Source organism: Pieris napi, chromosome 8 (assembly GCF_905475465.1).
Source record: "Pieris napi chromosome 8, ilPieNapi1.2, whole genome shotgun sequence".
Lineage (NCBI taxonomy): Eukaryota > Metazoa > Arthropoda > Insecta > Lepidoptera > Pieridae > Pieris > Pieris napi.
Window position 1 is genome coordinate 3258652 of NC_062241.1, and position 12858 is coordinate 3271509.

Consider the following 12858-nt stretch of genomic DNA (forward strand, 5'->3'; position numbering starts at 1 on the left):
TAATATTAAAAATCTCTTATGTTATATAAATACATTTGACTTGGGGCATGCTTTTAATTTTATCCACAACAAAGTTATAGAATGGATAGACTTGGCTGTCGTGCCCCTAGCATATAGACATACATATTTTTAAACTATCCAACACAAAACAATCAATTAAACCAGAAGTTTCTTAAATTAGTGGTTTTTTAGTTCTAGTTTTATTAAAAAAATAAGTGAATTAAAACATGTAGAAAACAATTTTTACCTTTAATATAAATAACAATTAAAACTTACGGCAGCCAATTGAAGACTTCTATTTATTATTTAGAGATTTTATCACGCGACGCGAACGTAACGAAACATGAAAACACACTGACGCAATAACCATTGAAGATAAAACAAATCTAGGTATATGTTTGCATAATTTAAAATTAGATACTGTTGCCAGCGATAAGTATGACTGACATTGTCCTATTCATTCTTATAGAAATACTAGCTGTCCCAGCGAACTTCGTTTCTCCTTAATGTAATTTTACTTAGCTTCCCTTTTTAGTACATACCAACATGGAACATTTTGCTATGCTACCTCAGAGATTTTTTTAGGTTTTTCTGTGAATTTTGCTCTATATAAACCTCAGAATTCAAGTCATTTTTTTTAAATTAACGAATAAATAATAGGGATTGATCGTAGATGGGTGAAAATTAAGGGTTGTATGTATTTTTGTATGCTTTATCATAAAAAATAAAAACATTTTTTTTTTCTAAACAAAAAAATTTAACCCTTAACATTTAGGGGAATGAAAAATAGATGATGTCGGATTCGCAGACCTAACCAATATGCACATAAAATTTCACAAATAGACATTTCGGAGGAGTTTTATTACAAACTCCGTGACACGAGAATTTTATATATTAGATAAACTATTTTTTTACTATTTCATTATTATAGTGTTTAGTGGGTTGAGTGAGCGACTGTGATGGCTGAGGCTCGAACCCCGGATTTGTAACAAATTTTTCTATGTCCACTCGCTCGTACGGTGAAGGATAACATCGTGAGAAAACCATGACTAACAGCGTGGGTTATTAAAAAACTATCATAAAACGTAAGTAGTCTATCAAAACATTTTTTTTAACTTTTACTATTTGACACTTTTCCTAGACATTTCTAAGCTTATATTTGTACGTTTAATAACTATTTCAAACAAAGTAGGTAATTCAAGCAACCATAAGTTACACACAAACTCACTCCTATATCAAAGCCGAGAATCTCATTACCCAACGCTGAAAGGTATAAACTTATAACCGCATCTCAAACTAATTTCTAAGGTAAAATATTTGATAGTTAAAACACTGTAAGCTCCAATGAATATGAATACCTAATTTAGAGGAGTTTTAGATGAAATTTGCGTTTAATAATTACGATCCATTCAAACCAAATTTTAAGATACCCAGAACGTCGAAAGTTAAATCTTGTTTCAAGAGCTACTATAGTATATACTTATAAGTGAATAGTAGGAAAGATTAGACAATCACTTGAGATACGAATGATATAGGCCCATGTTCCAGGGCGTAAACAAACTTATGTACACTTTCGCCTGCGTAGCCGAGTTTTTCCTTAATTAATGCAAATAAAACTCTTGAAAGGGCTTGAAAATAAAACTCTTAAAAGGGCTTGAAAATAATATTGATCACTTTATCACTAAAAATTATGAATAGTGAACGACGTATATTAATATTATGTAGTTTCTTTGTTTGGTTAAACTACTGGTTAAACATAATTCAATACACAAGAACATTAAATTTACTGTTGAACAAGAAAACAACAACTGTCTGCCCTTTTTAGACATTTTAATTATACGCAAAGCAGATGGCACACTAGGTCACACAATACACAGGAAGGCAACCCACACAGATAGGTACCTCAATGGTGAATCCCACCACCACCCTTCACAACTGCTTTCTGTCGGTAAATGTTTGTTTCAGAGAGCCCAGCGTCTTTGTGATGATGCCCACCTCGAGGAGGAACTACAGCATGTCAAACAGGTGCTACACCGAAACAAGCTGCGCATCCCCCGGCTACATCACAAAAACAAAAACAAGACACAAACAGTTCCCCGCCAGCCAGCCTACTTGCCATATGTAAAGGGAGTTACAGATAGAATTAGCCGGATCCTAAAACGAGCTTCTATTCATACAATTTTCAAGCCGCACAAGAAGATTCAGCAATTCCTAAGACCAATCAAAAGTAACACCCCATTGCAAGATGCAGGTATATACAAACTGGATTGCGACTGTGGCCTGTCTTACATAGGGCAAACTAAACGCAATATGTCCAGCAGACTCAAAGAACACATTGCAGACATAAGACATAGACGACACACAAAATCAGCAGTCTGTGAACACATACTAGATAGGCCTAATCACTACATACGCTTTGACCAACCGAAAGTACTTGCGAAAGAGAAAAGATTCTTCCCAAGATTGGTACGCGAAGCCATTGAAATCAAAAAACACCCCAATTTCAATAGAGAAGACGGCCTAAAATTGTCAAACACCTGGGATCCAATAATATCCAAATTAAAATCTCAAAAAGAAAAACAATCCGCGAAAATAGAGGACACCGTGAGCCATTTTTGCCAAAACCCTCCATCTTTTAGTCGATACCAACTCCGGGGAAACAAATACAGATAAGGCAACTTTCTCTGCAGCTGTGATACCTTTTGACATTCAACATCTTTTGTCTTCAGTCACCGTGACCACGCACGCTGTAAAGCACGCGAAACGTCGGATAAATTTAAAATTATGTCAAATAGTTGTAAATTTATAATAATAATACATAACTTTAATCCGGTAAAAAGCGTTTTTCTTTAAATGTGTAAAGGTTATGTAAATCAAAGACAATACTAAACATAACGCTTACAATCTAAAAACAAATATACTATAGTTTTATACTATATTCTAGCTTAAACTGCCAAGAACGTCTTTAGTCCAATCTTAGGGGATAAAATTATGCCATACCGTCCATACTGCGCTGCCAAGTCCAAGGCACTCTCTTGCTTGATATTCCGAATGTTGACGTCAGCTCCATGAGCTATGAGCTGAGCCACTACGTTCACGAAACCGAATTGTGCTGCCATCAACAGCGCCGTCTCTTGGTCCAGGGTCTAGGGAAGAGAACTCACCTTAAGAAATTATCCTTGAATACCCGACAAATTTAACAGCTATGCAGACCGTCACTATTTATTATGTATTATTGTATTCAATATCTTTTAGAGTTTTAACTACACAGTCGAGAGCTTCAGTAGAGTCTCAAATTAATACTGAATCTGACGCATACTATTATCAGTATATCACTAAGCTGTGTAAAAAAATATGTGTTAACAGCGATTAAAAGGTCAAATCATTTTTTCTACGAATGACAAATTGTTACTTCAGTTTTAATAAAATAGAATACAAAGCAAAAATGAAGTGTTCAAGCGTGAACTAAGAAAATTTTAATTAATAAAAAGATTCAGCAGATTGCGTGTCTTGAAGATGTCCTACTTTTAAATGTAACCTATCTAGCCTAGGTTCTTACTAGAACCTTACTTACGTACTTTACCTAGGTTCAAAGTGATCGTGATACAGAAAGACACACATATTTTACAAATTATGTATACATTCTGAACATTGATAGACTGAACCTGTAGACATCTTGGATGATTAACAAGTACGACAAAACAGAACTAAATATCAATTACATACAATTTCGTACATTGTTAAATACTGTGGAATCTCGATAACTCGAACCTCGTTAACTCGAACCTCGAATGCCTCAGTAAGTCGAAAAAAATTGACATTCCCTTCCGCTGAACCCTACATACGCGATATCTCGAATTTGTTAGACAACTCTAACTCGAACAAAATGTTATTTCCCTACGAAGTATTGATTATACATATTTATACTCTATACCTCGAATTTCATCTGTGTCGTAGTAAAGTATAAACAAATATACTCACCACGTGATTGACATTGACAGGTGGATTGTTGTGGTTGAGGAGCATGGCTACAATATCGACATCTCCCTTCCACGCTGCCAAATGAAGGGGCGTAGCACCCTTCTTGTCCACGACGCATGGTGACGCATCCACTGATAGTAGCAACCGTACTATCTCTCTGAACAAATATTGTATGTAAATAATTTCTGATATAGAATACGAAAATAAAATGCTGTCAGATCAATTTTTGAATCAAACATTTTATTTAATCTATATTTCATGTATAGGCAACCAATTTTTTTTCAGTTTGCACACACAAATTTTTTCGTCCACAGACAGTGAGGTATGGTACACGCATCTTTAAGACTTAATGCTATAATTAACAAAAACTAATGCATTGATAAAACGTTCAGAAATTCATAAAGTATACTTAATTTGATAATTAATAGAGGTTAGTTCGTTGACAATAATTTCAGCAAATCAGCGCCCGGAAAAATGACGCCATCAAGCCAGATTAGACTATAAATTTGTTATACTACTCTATAATCTCTTATTATCACTTATAAATAATTGTAACAGCATACAAACATTTATATCATAGGGACTTATCATTTATAAAATTATATAGCACTATCATTTAAATTTACGACTATTTTAATATAACATCCAAGTAACACTTAAATGTTAGCTTTATTATCATAAAAAATAGTGTTTAAGAAATTTCCATAGTTACTTACTTGTGGCCACGTAAACAGGCATGATGGAGGGGAGTATATCCATTATCGTCTTGAACATTTACACCGGCGCCTCGCCTTAAACTGTAAACAAAAAAAATATCAAAAGAAATTCGCAGTCGGTAGGATTCGAACCTACGCTCCCAGAGGGAATCTGATTTCTAGTCAGACGCCTTAACCGCTCGGCCACGACTGCTGTTACAAATTGAGAGTAAATAAGAGAACGCTTTCAAATGAATCGATTAAACAAGTTTGAAGTGTAAACCAGGTCACGACTGATAAACGAAATTAGCTGAAGATTTATTTATATCTCATTTCCTTCGTACGATATTTCCTGTATTATGGAATACTCATTCATACTACTTGTTGCCAAAAAAGTGTTGATTCTGAATTCAAAAATTTGCATTCAAGGTTTAAAACACCTGCCTTCTTGCTTGAGTGCGCAAAGTTCATTTAAATTTAACTGTTACTTTTGTCACTATTTTAAGCGCACTTTTTAAGAAAATAATTGTTTCTTTTTGATTAGTCTTAGTATTAATTATGTAGATGTTGAAGGTTCTATGAGGCTACTTTGTGGATGGTCCGGCCTCATGTTAATTAAACATACACGAAATAATTCGTCGAATTGTAATCGTCTTGCAAGTAAAGTTAGATGAAGATTTTCTAAGTATGTAATGGGTCCCAAAGCCAGCGAAATCAATGAGTATAAGTATTAGACTCCATCGTTAGATTTAATCGATAATTCTACCATACAATCGGCACACGTTAAATATTTTTTAAAACCTCTACATTTTTAGTAGTAAACAATTATTAACAATTATGATTACTTTGGTAATGAAAACGGGCGATTTGATAGTTTAAATGACACACATTGTAGTACCGTTACGACACACATAGAGCTAAAGACAGAGAACTCTCAGCCGGCCTTGACACCACGAACAATTCATTACGGCAGGTCATAGACCCAAGACCCGATTCAGACAATGGTCAACCCGCATTAGTTCCTTTCTTAACCGTTAGTACTTAGAACTAAAAACACTTGAATATTTTGATGAAGATTACGTAAAGTTAGTGATGCACAAATTTAGGAATCACCTGCCCAAGGACACTCAAAAAATTGCACCCACAGTGGTCTTTGGGTAGATTTATAGCTTGTTATATCCTTGGTTTATTGATTTATTAAAAGGCAAACTGATAAGCAGCCTACTGTGTGATGTGTCCTTCCAATGATAACGTTATTGTTTGATATAACAAAGAAACTCCAGGATAATGCTAAACAAACCATTCTTTCTACGAGTCAAATATCCTTGAAGACAACCAATTGTATTTCACACAAACACTACACCATCACCACGATTAGCAATATTGTTTTATTACTATAATTTTTTGTAAATAATTGCGTCTTTACCTTGTGATAAGATATAGTTTACAATGCATAAAGTCTTGCTTTTACGATCGTGGTACTGTAGCTAATTATGAAGCGATATTGAAAAAGTTCATGGATTTTTATTCTTTAATAACTATTAATGTTTGTAATTTGAGTTACTAAAACCCGTCTTTTAATTAGTAATTGATACTCTATTCCTTTGAATAATTTTGTCTATTGAATCAATTATGAATCACTGCAGGAAGCCTCCCAGACAAAAAGACAAGTGTATCATGGCATAGGTAATATTTTAATATGTAAAACATAAACAATAAGGTAGAATGTAGAGCAAATTTATGATTACTAAGATTTATTAACCAATAGTAGGAACTGACAATATTTACAAGAAACCATTCTATATACAGCTTGCGACCAAATATTTATATAATTTTTTAAACATAAAAATTCTCATTTCAATTGGAAACTATATAAAAACTTTATTTGTAACGACTCTACCATTCTGATATATCTTCACAAATAACCCACTAATTAACTCACCTATCAAAATCGAAAAGTTTCGAGCGTAACTTCTTTTTAGCTTTCACACATTTCCTATACAAATGGCACTTCGCATCACACACATTAGCACATATATCTAGCGAGCCAAAACACTGCACTTTTTTGTCATCCATCTCTTGAGTCACCTCCGAATGTATGTATCCATATTTCTATACTGACTCATAGGAATTCACTGGCCCAAAACAGGTTAGACCGACCAGGGAGGGACAAGGCGTTTGACTAAATTAATATCGTCTAGATAACTCCGATAAGATAAATATGTAGTCCAAGGAATTACCATATTGCGAATGTATTATCTAATTATAATCGCCAAAACAAAAATACTTAATTGATAATTTCTTAATTTCACAATTAATGTTTAATTATGGAATACTTAGTGTTAATCGATTGGGTTAAATACAATAATTAAATAACACATAACTACAGTCAAAATCTGTTATAACGACATCGAAAGGTCTACTCATAGTCAAAAACCGATAGTCGTAACTTTACGACGACATCGTTTAGAATCAACGATGTCGTCGTAAACAGTTTTCACTGTATTTCTAATTTTATTTTTTACCACATCAATATTACTTCCGTTCATCGAAAGAACTTTTCCGTTCACCGCTTCATCCGAAAGAAAACAAAGATACGCTTTGATATGAATTCCGGTTTCTACATATTTAACAGATAAAATTATTTATCAAGAATTACCTAAGTCTAAGAACAATGTTTATTAACTAAACAACAAAACACCTACAGAAGTAGGCATAGACAAAGCTAGTATCTATAGGCAGCAGGAGGTCAAGCCAGTTCCCCACAGGCATTAGTCATAAAGTAGGCGAAAGGTATTTTCCTTATGACTTACTATATCATATGCAAATTCGATGGTTTTTCCGAATAGTTATTACGATGATGGTTTCGAAATACAAACACACGACATTACACTTAAATGACAGACTCAGAATCAAGACTTAGCTCGATATGAGACTCTTATTATTCAGGACATAATTAAGTCTATTGCACGTATTATAGTATCCGACTATATCTTTTATTTATATTACCTAAGAGACCCCAAAAATGGGCTACGATCTCTTTATCAAAGCATGTCCTAAAATCTAAAGGTATTGTATGAAAACCTGTCATAGATACAAATTGCTTGATACATATAAAGATTAAAGATATATAGATCTCTTTCTCTAAGCAACGTATTAATAGAGAAAGACGATTATAGGCAGTTATCCTTGAACTAATTTATATATTATTTTAATTGTGTTATATAAAGAGATCATATAATATATAATTACGGTAGGCCTGCGTTGTGCTGTGGGTAATTCAGATTTGCATCTGCGCTTGGGCATTAATTTGACCGGTTTCAAGGCTAGCAACTGGACTGGAACGGCGAAGCAAAATAAAGTGAGGATTAATGTTGGAAATTTTACTTTTTCAACTGGATTTGGTTTTTAGCAATTGTATGAAAATATCATGTATTTATTAAAGCTTTAGAACAATCGAATACTTTCAATTAATTTTAGAGTTATAAAAGAGTATTCATTATAGAAGAGAAAAGACATACTTATTAGCTTTTAGCCAGTATTCCCTGTTATTATTTAACAAACAGGAAAGAAAGTTACAAAAGTCTTAACAATACTTAAAAAATCAAGGTATTAATTTCACTTTAATATTTGATCCTGAATACACAATCTCCTAATAGGAATTATCGTAGATAAAAGAGAAAGATTGGTTGTTTATATATAGATAATATTTCATTAAATTTAAATCTAAAGTAGCAAATGGAGGTTGGGAAAGCAGTTAAAAGACGAAGTCCTTCAACATAAAAACTATTTATCAGTCTAAAATATCTAAGTTCGATTAACCCTATAAAACCTACCTGAACCTTCTCCGCAATATCCGAAACATATCCTTTCTACTGAAAAACGGTATCCAAAACTTCATTTTAACACTTCACTGAGAGTAGTTAGAGGCCGTTAAAAATCGATTACACGCCATTTCTTATCTAAACGCTCTATAATAATATTGATTTTAAATATTTAAAGAGCACCATATCGTGAAGACCGCCGTAAGTGACTGACCATCACACCGTAGCGTGAATCATCGGCCGGGCAACAGGTTGCTTCAGTTAGACCTTTTTATTGCGGTAGTTTTGCGGTGTAACTGTTGTTTTGGAGCTCGGGCTCTAATTATTTGAGTTGGCTGTTTGCTTAACTCTTAGCATAAACCCATTTCTTATAATCATGCATACAATCTTAGAAATTCTAGCAAGAAATGGCGTCAATATGATTTTTTTCTAATAAGCATGTATTTTGAGAAAACCGAAACCTGGATAGATTTCATTACACGATTAGAATACTACATTATCTCTGAGTAGGTTCATATATATTTATAAAAGCCGGGACAGATCGCTAGTGTTCAATATAATTATTGCAAAATACCAAATCATCAATACACGTAGTTAGCAAAAATTTTCTAAATGTCATAGAAAACCTGTTTCATCGTTTAATTTAATGGTTTCCTCTTCTATTGCGAAAACCAAGTACATGTACAATAATCTCTAACGTAGTATCTATGCTTTTTATGCAAAAGTATCAATTAGGTACTTTAATCTTAGCTTACAAACATTCTGGGACGCGATTTAAAGTATCATATATCCTCTGATATTTATTGTTAACTTGGCTTAAAACCTCACCAGAGAAGCTACACGAGTAAGTCCTGAAGTCCATAAATTTATACAGTTATAACAGAATTACAAAATATCCCTTAAAAATGTGTTATAACTATCTTTATATATATATACATATAATTCTTCTGTGAGTGTGTATGTCACTGAACTTCTCTCAAACGACTGGACCGATTTTGATGAAATTTTTTGTGTGTGTTCAAGGGGATCTGGGAATGGTTTAGATTCACAAATCAGCCCGCCAGATGGCGCTGCAGTCGGTACTTTCATACTTTGCTTAACTAATTGCTTGAAATATCATGCAGGACAACGTCTGTCGGGTCCACTAGTCATATATAAATTTTAACTTAACCATTTCTAGGACGTTTTAACTATCAATTTACGCATGTAATTTAATTAGTTGAACAATACGTGTTGAGTTGCATTTGTTTTAATATCCACGTGATCAACTCGTCACGTTGATCAGATTTATTTCTTGGTATATATAGTACTTACTAGACGTGTTCTCCTTCGCGTTTACTCACTAAGGTCACATAGTTACATACATAAGAGAATTTTCACATAATTTCAAGAAATATCTGTGTAATAAATTAAGACAATAGCTGATGAAACTAACAAGTAACAGCTTCTGTAGGAAAATGGACTTTGAAATTTAGTTTAATGGACTTTAAGGAAACTTTCATGCAAGTGAAATTTATAGTTTATTAATTTCAATATGTATATCCTTATATTCCCAACAGCAGATATTCCCTTCAGGCAAATCATTATAAATGTACAACAGTACATCAATATTATACCGTTTCTCATTGTCTAAACTACACTTTATCTAGGTTCCTGGGATTAGATAACTGCTATAGATAAGATAACTACTACTTTAACCAAAATAGGAAGGAAGCACGAAATTTTAAGAAATGCCATCTTGCTTGTTTTTATTAATAAAATATCAGTGTGCCACGTGTTGGCCAGCTTTTATTAATAATACCATTCTTAAATGTTTGTTTGTACTGATAAAAAATCAATACATAGACATGTTTTCATATTATTAATCACCTACTACACAATTCTGGAACATTAAATATGTATAGAAATATCATTTGCAACTATGTAAAAAATTGTCTCAAAGCCTCTTGGGCTTTGGCCTACATACGCAGAAACCTCATTTTATTTGTTGCTTAGTTTACCAAGCCTTTTAGAATATATACTCAACAATCATGCCATCAGAGATAAATCATAAATTTAAAATCCCACATCCATATCTGATATAAAGATGTTACAATAACACAACTTTTGTAGTAAAGATTCTCAGTTAATCAGGCGACAGGCTTGGTAATGATAAGGTTATAGGTATTAGGCCTCAGATTATACTCTCCATATTTACGTGTATGTGTTTCTGATTCTGTTTAAATAAATTATAAAATATTTTAAACAAACTGCATTTTTCTTTAAGAAACATATTCAAATAATCGGACAAGGAATTATTCTCATTCTTAGTGATTAGAAAACTTATACAAATGCATTTACTTTATTCAGTGGGTTATAGCAAATGTTTCAACATCTATTTTACAAATCATTTTCATGTAGGCAATCAGCCTTTATGAATTCATACACACCTATTGTCTTATACCTAGAAATGTTATTTAAACAACATTCAATAAATAACTGAAGGAGTCTGAAGTTAAGCTAAACATACCAATATTATTAATCAGATAATCCAAATATAAAATTATGGAAAGAAATTTAGAGAGGCCATAAAATTCATGAAACCATCTTGCATACATAAATATGTAGGTGAATGGGATGTGATGGGTAAGTTCAATGTACCACCTTAACAGTCTGGCACAGAGCCAAACACTTAAACAGTATTAGCTACTTACTTCCTTAAATAGATAATGTTTTACCACCTCACTAACTTTTATTGATCATTTTTCTATTGTATTTTTTATTAGTGCGTAATTAAAGATATCATTGTCTATGAAAAATACATCAATTAGTAACAATGACATTATATAAGTCTTCAATAGTGGGAAAACTTCCAAGTGAAGTTGCTACCTAGCAGTATTTGTACCTATTAAGAAGACCAAAGGCTTAGACCATAAGTAAAATAGTGTATGTTTAATATTTTTTAAAGTTTTATAATGCTTTACTTCCAAAATCATGCTGTAGTTCTATAATTTAAGGCTCCTAACATGATGTTTGCTATCAAGTTTATAGATCTCTCACAGTACATTTTAACTTGTTTTATTTATTTTGTATTATAAAACAATTTTAGCTGTCAATTATTTTAGTAATATAGAGTTATCCTCTATAATTCAATTATAAACATTAACTTAACGTATTTATATTCTTCATATTTATGTAAAATAATATACAAAAGTTTATCACCTATCCTACTACTACTACTGTCCTAGGTACCTTCACTTAAAGTACTAATATTTCATTTTTAGAATAATGCATCTAAATTAGACTGTGGCCTAATATTTTCTATGATTCTACAATTCCAAGGCAAAATAAATCAAGAAATTCAGTGACCAGCCTTGTGTCAGTTTTCCTAATTGGTAATAGGTCTATATTAAAAAGAACTTCTTAAATATTGGACAATGGTCCTAATTATATGAAACCGCATTCTTATTCACATGCACAAGATTAATTTATTCTATTCTTGGAAGAACAGAGTCGTAAACATTGAAAAACCCTCACGTACAATACAATGTTTTGGTTTTGACCAGATTTTCGCGGAACTAAGACTTAGTTTTAACAACTGGCCATGTGGAATAATTAGTTCTTGGACTTATGGATTTTAATTTATATGTGACATATATGTAGCGAGAAACATGAATTTACCTTGTAAAAGGACCACTCCTTTTAGTTATTTGTGCTAATATTTTCTCAACACTCCGCTCATCACCTTTGCGCGCCGCATCTAACAAATCCTGGCCTCTTCCCATGGCCCATTTATTTCTTAAATCAGAGTACGATCACAATGTATCACCATTTCAATTTTTACACTAGAATAAAGAATTCACTACACACTACAACAAGTACAACTTCATTGATCGAGCCGCCATGTTTAAATTAGACGTGAGTGCGCTCTAGCGGCCACGGTGGGAATCGATATTGCGATTGAATGACCGACAAAGTACAGAATGAATGGACATGACATTACATAAAAATATTTTTTTTTAACGGATTAAGAATCTTTACTATTTTATTATTATGTATGCCTTATAATACTTGATTCATATATTTTCAACAAAGCCGTTACTTTTAAAAAATATAGGAAAGCCCTTTGTGGTTTAAGTATTGTATTTAATTAACTTCAAGTAGGTACCTACTTACTGGTCATAATTTTAAAAATCTTAAATTTAAAATCCAGCTACCTAAAATATTCTTAGAATATACATAATAGGTTTGCACATAGTTTTGTAAATATGTAGGATATAAATTGGTAAGTACATTTGTGGAATATAAATTGTTTGAAAATAATTAATGTAAAATAAAATAATTACATCAAGGAATTATTAGGTATTTTTGGTGTAATT

At 32.5% G+C, this 12858-nt stretch overlaps 1 protein-coding gene and 1 non-coding gene across 10 annotated transcripts in view; both read right to left on the reverse strand.

The window, feature by feature from the left end:
* The window catches only part of LOC125051860 (ankyrin repeat and sterile alpha motif domain-containing protein 1B-like), a 95319-nt gene extending 82967 nt beyond the window's left edge, over positions 1-12352 (reverse strand). For 5 of the 9 annotated variants that reach the window (XM_047652464.1, XM_047652459.1, XM_047652456.1 and 2 more), the window contains exons 1-4: positions 6619-6767; positions 4698-4778; positions 3982-4138; positions 3001-3146 (exon numbers count right to left, since the gene is read on the reverse strand). In XM_047652464.1, the coding sequence (XP_047508420.1) occupies positions 3001-3146; positions 3982-4138; positions 4698-4778; positions 6619-6752 (518 nt within the window). In that variant the 5' untranslated portion in view covers positions 6753-6767. The other 4 variants (XM_047652457.1, XM_047652458.1, XM_047652461.1 and 1 more) reach the window with 4 other exon arrangements.
* Trnas-aga lies at positions 4809-4890 on the reverse strand. Its single transcript has one exon. It is a non-coding gene; the product is annotated as a tRNA-Ser (tRNA).
* Positions 12353-12858: the final 506 nt, after the last annotated feature.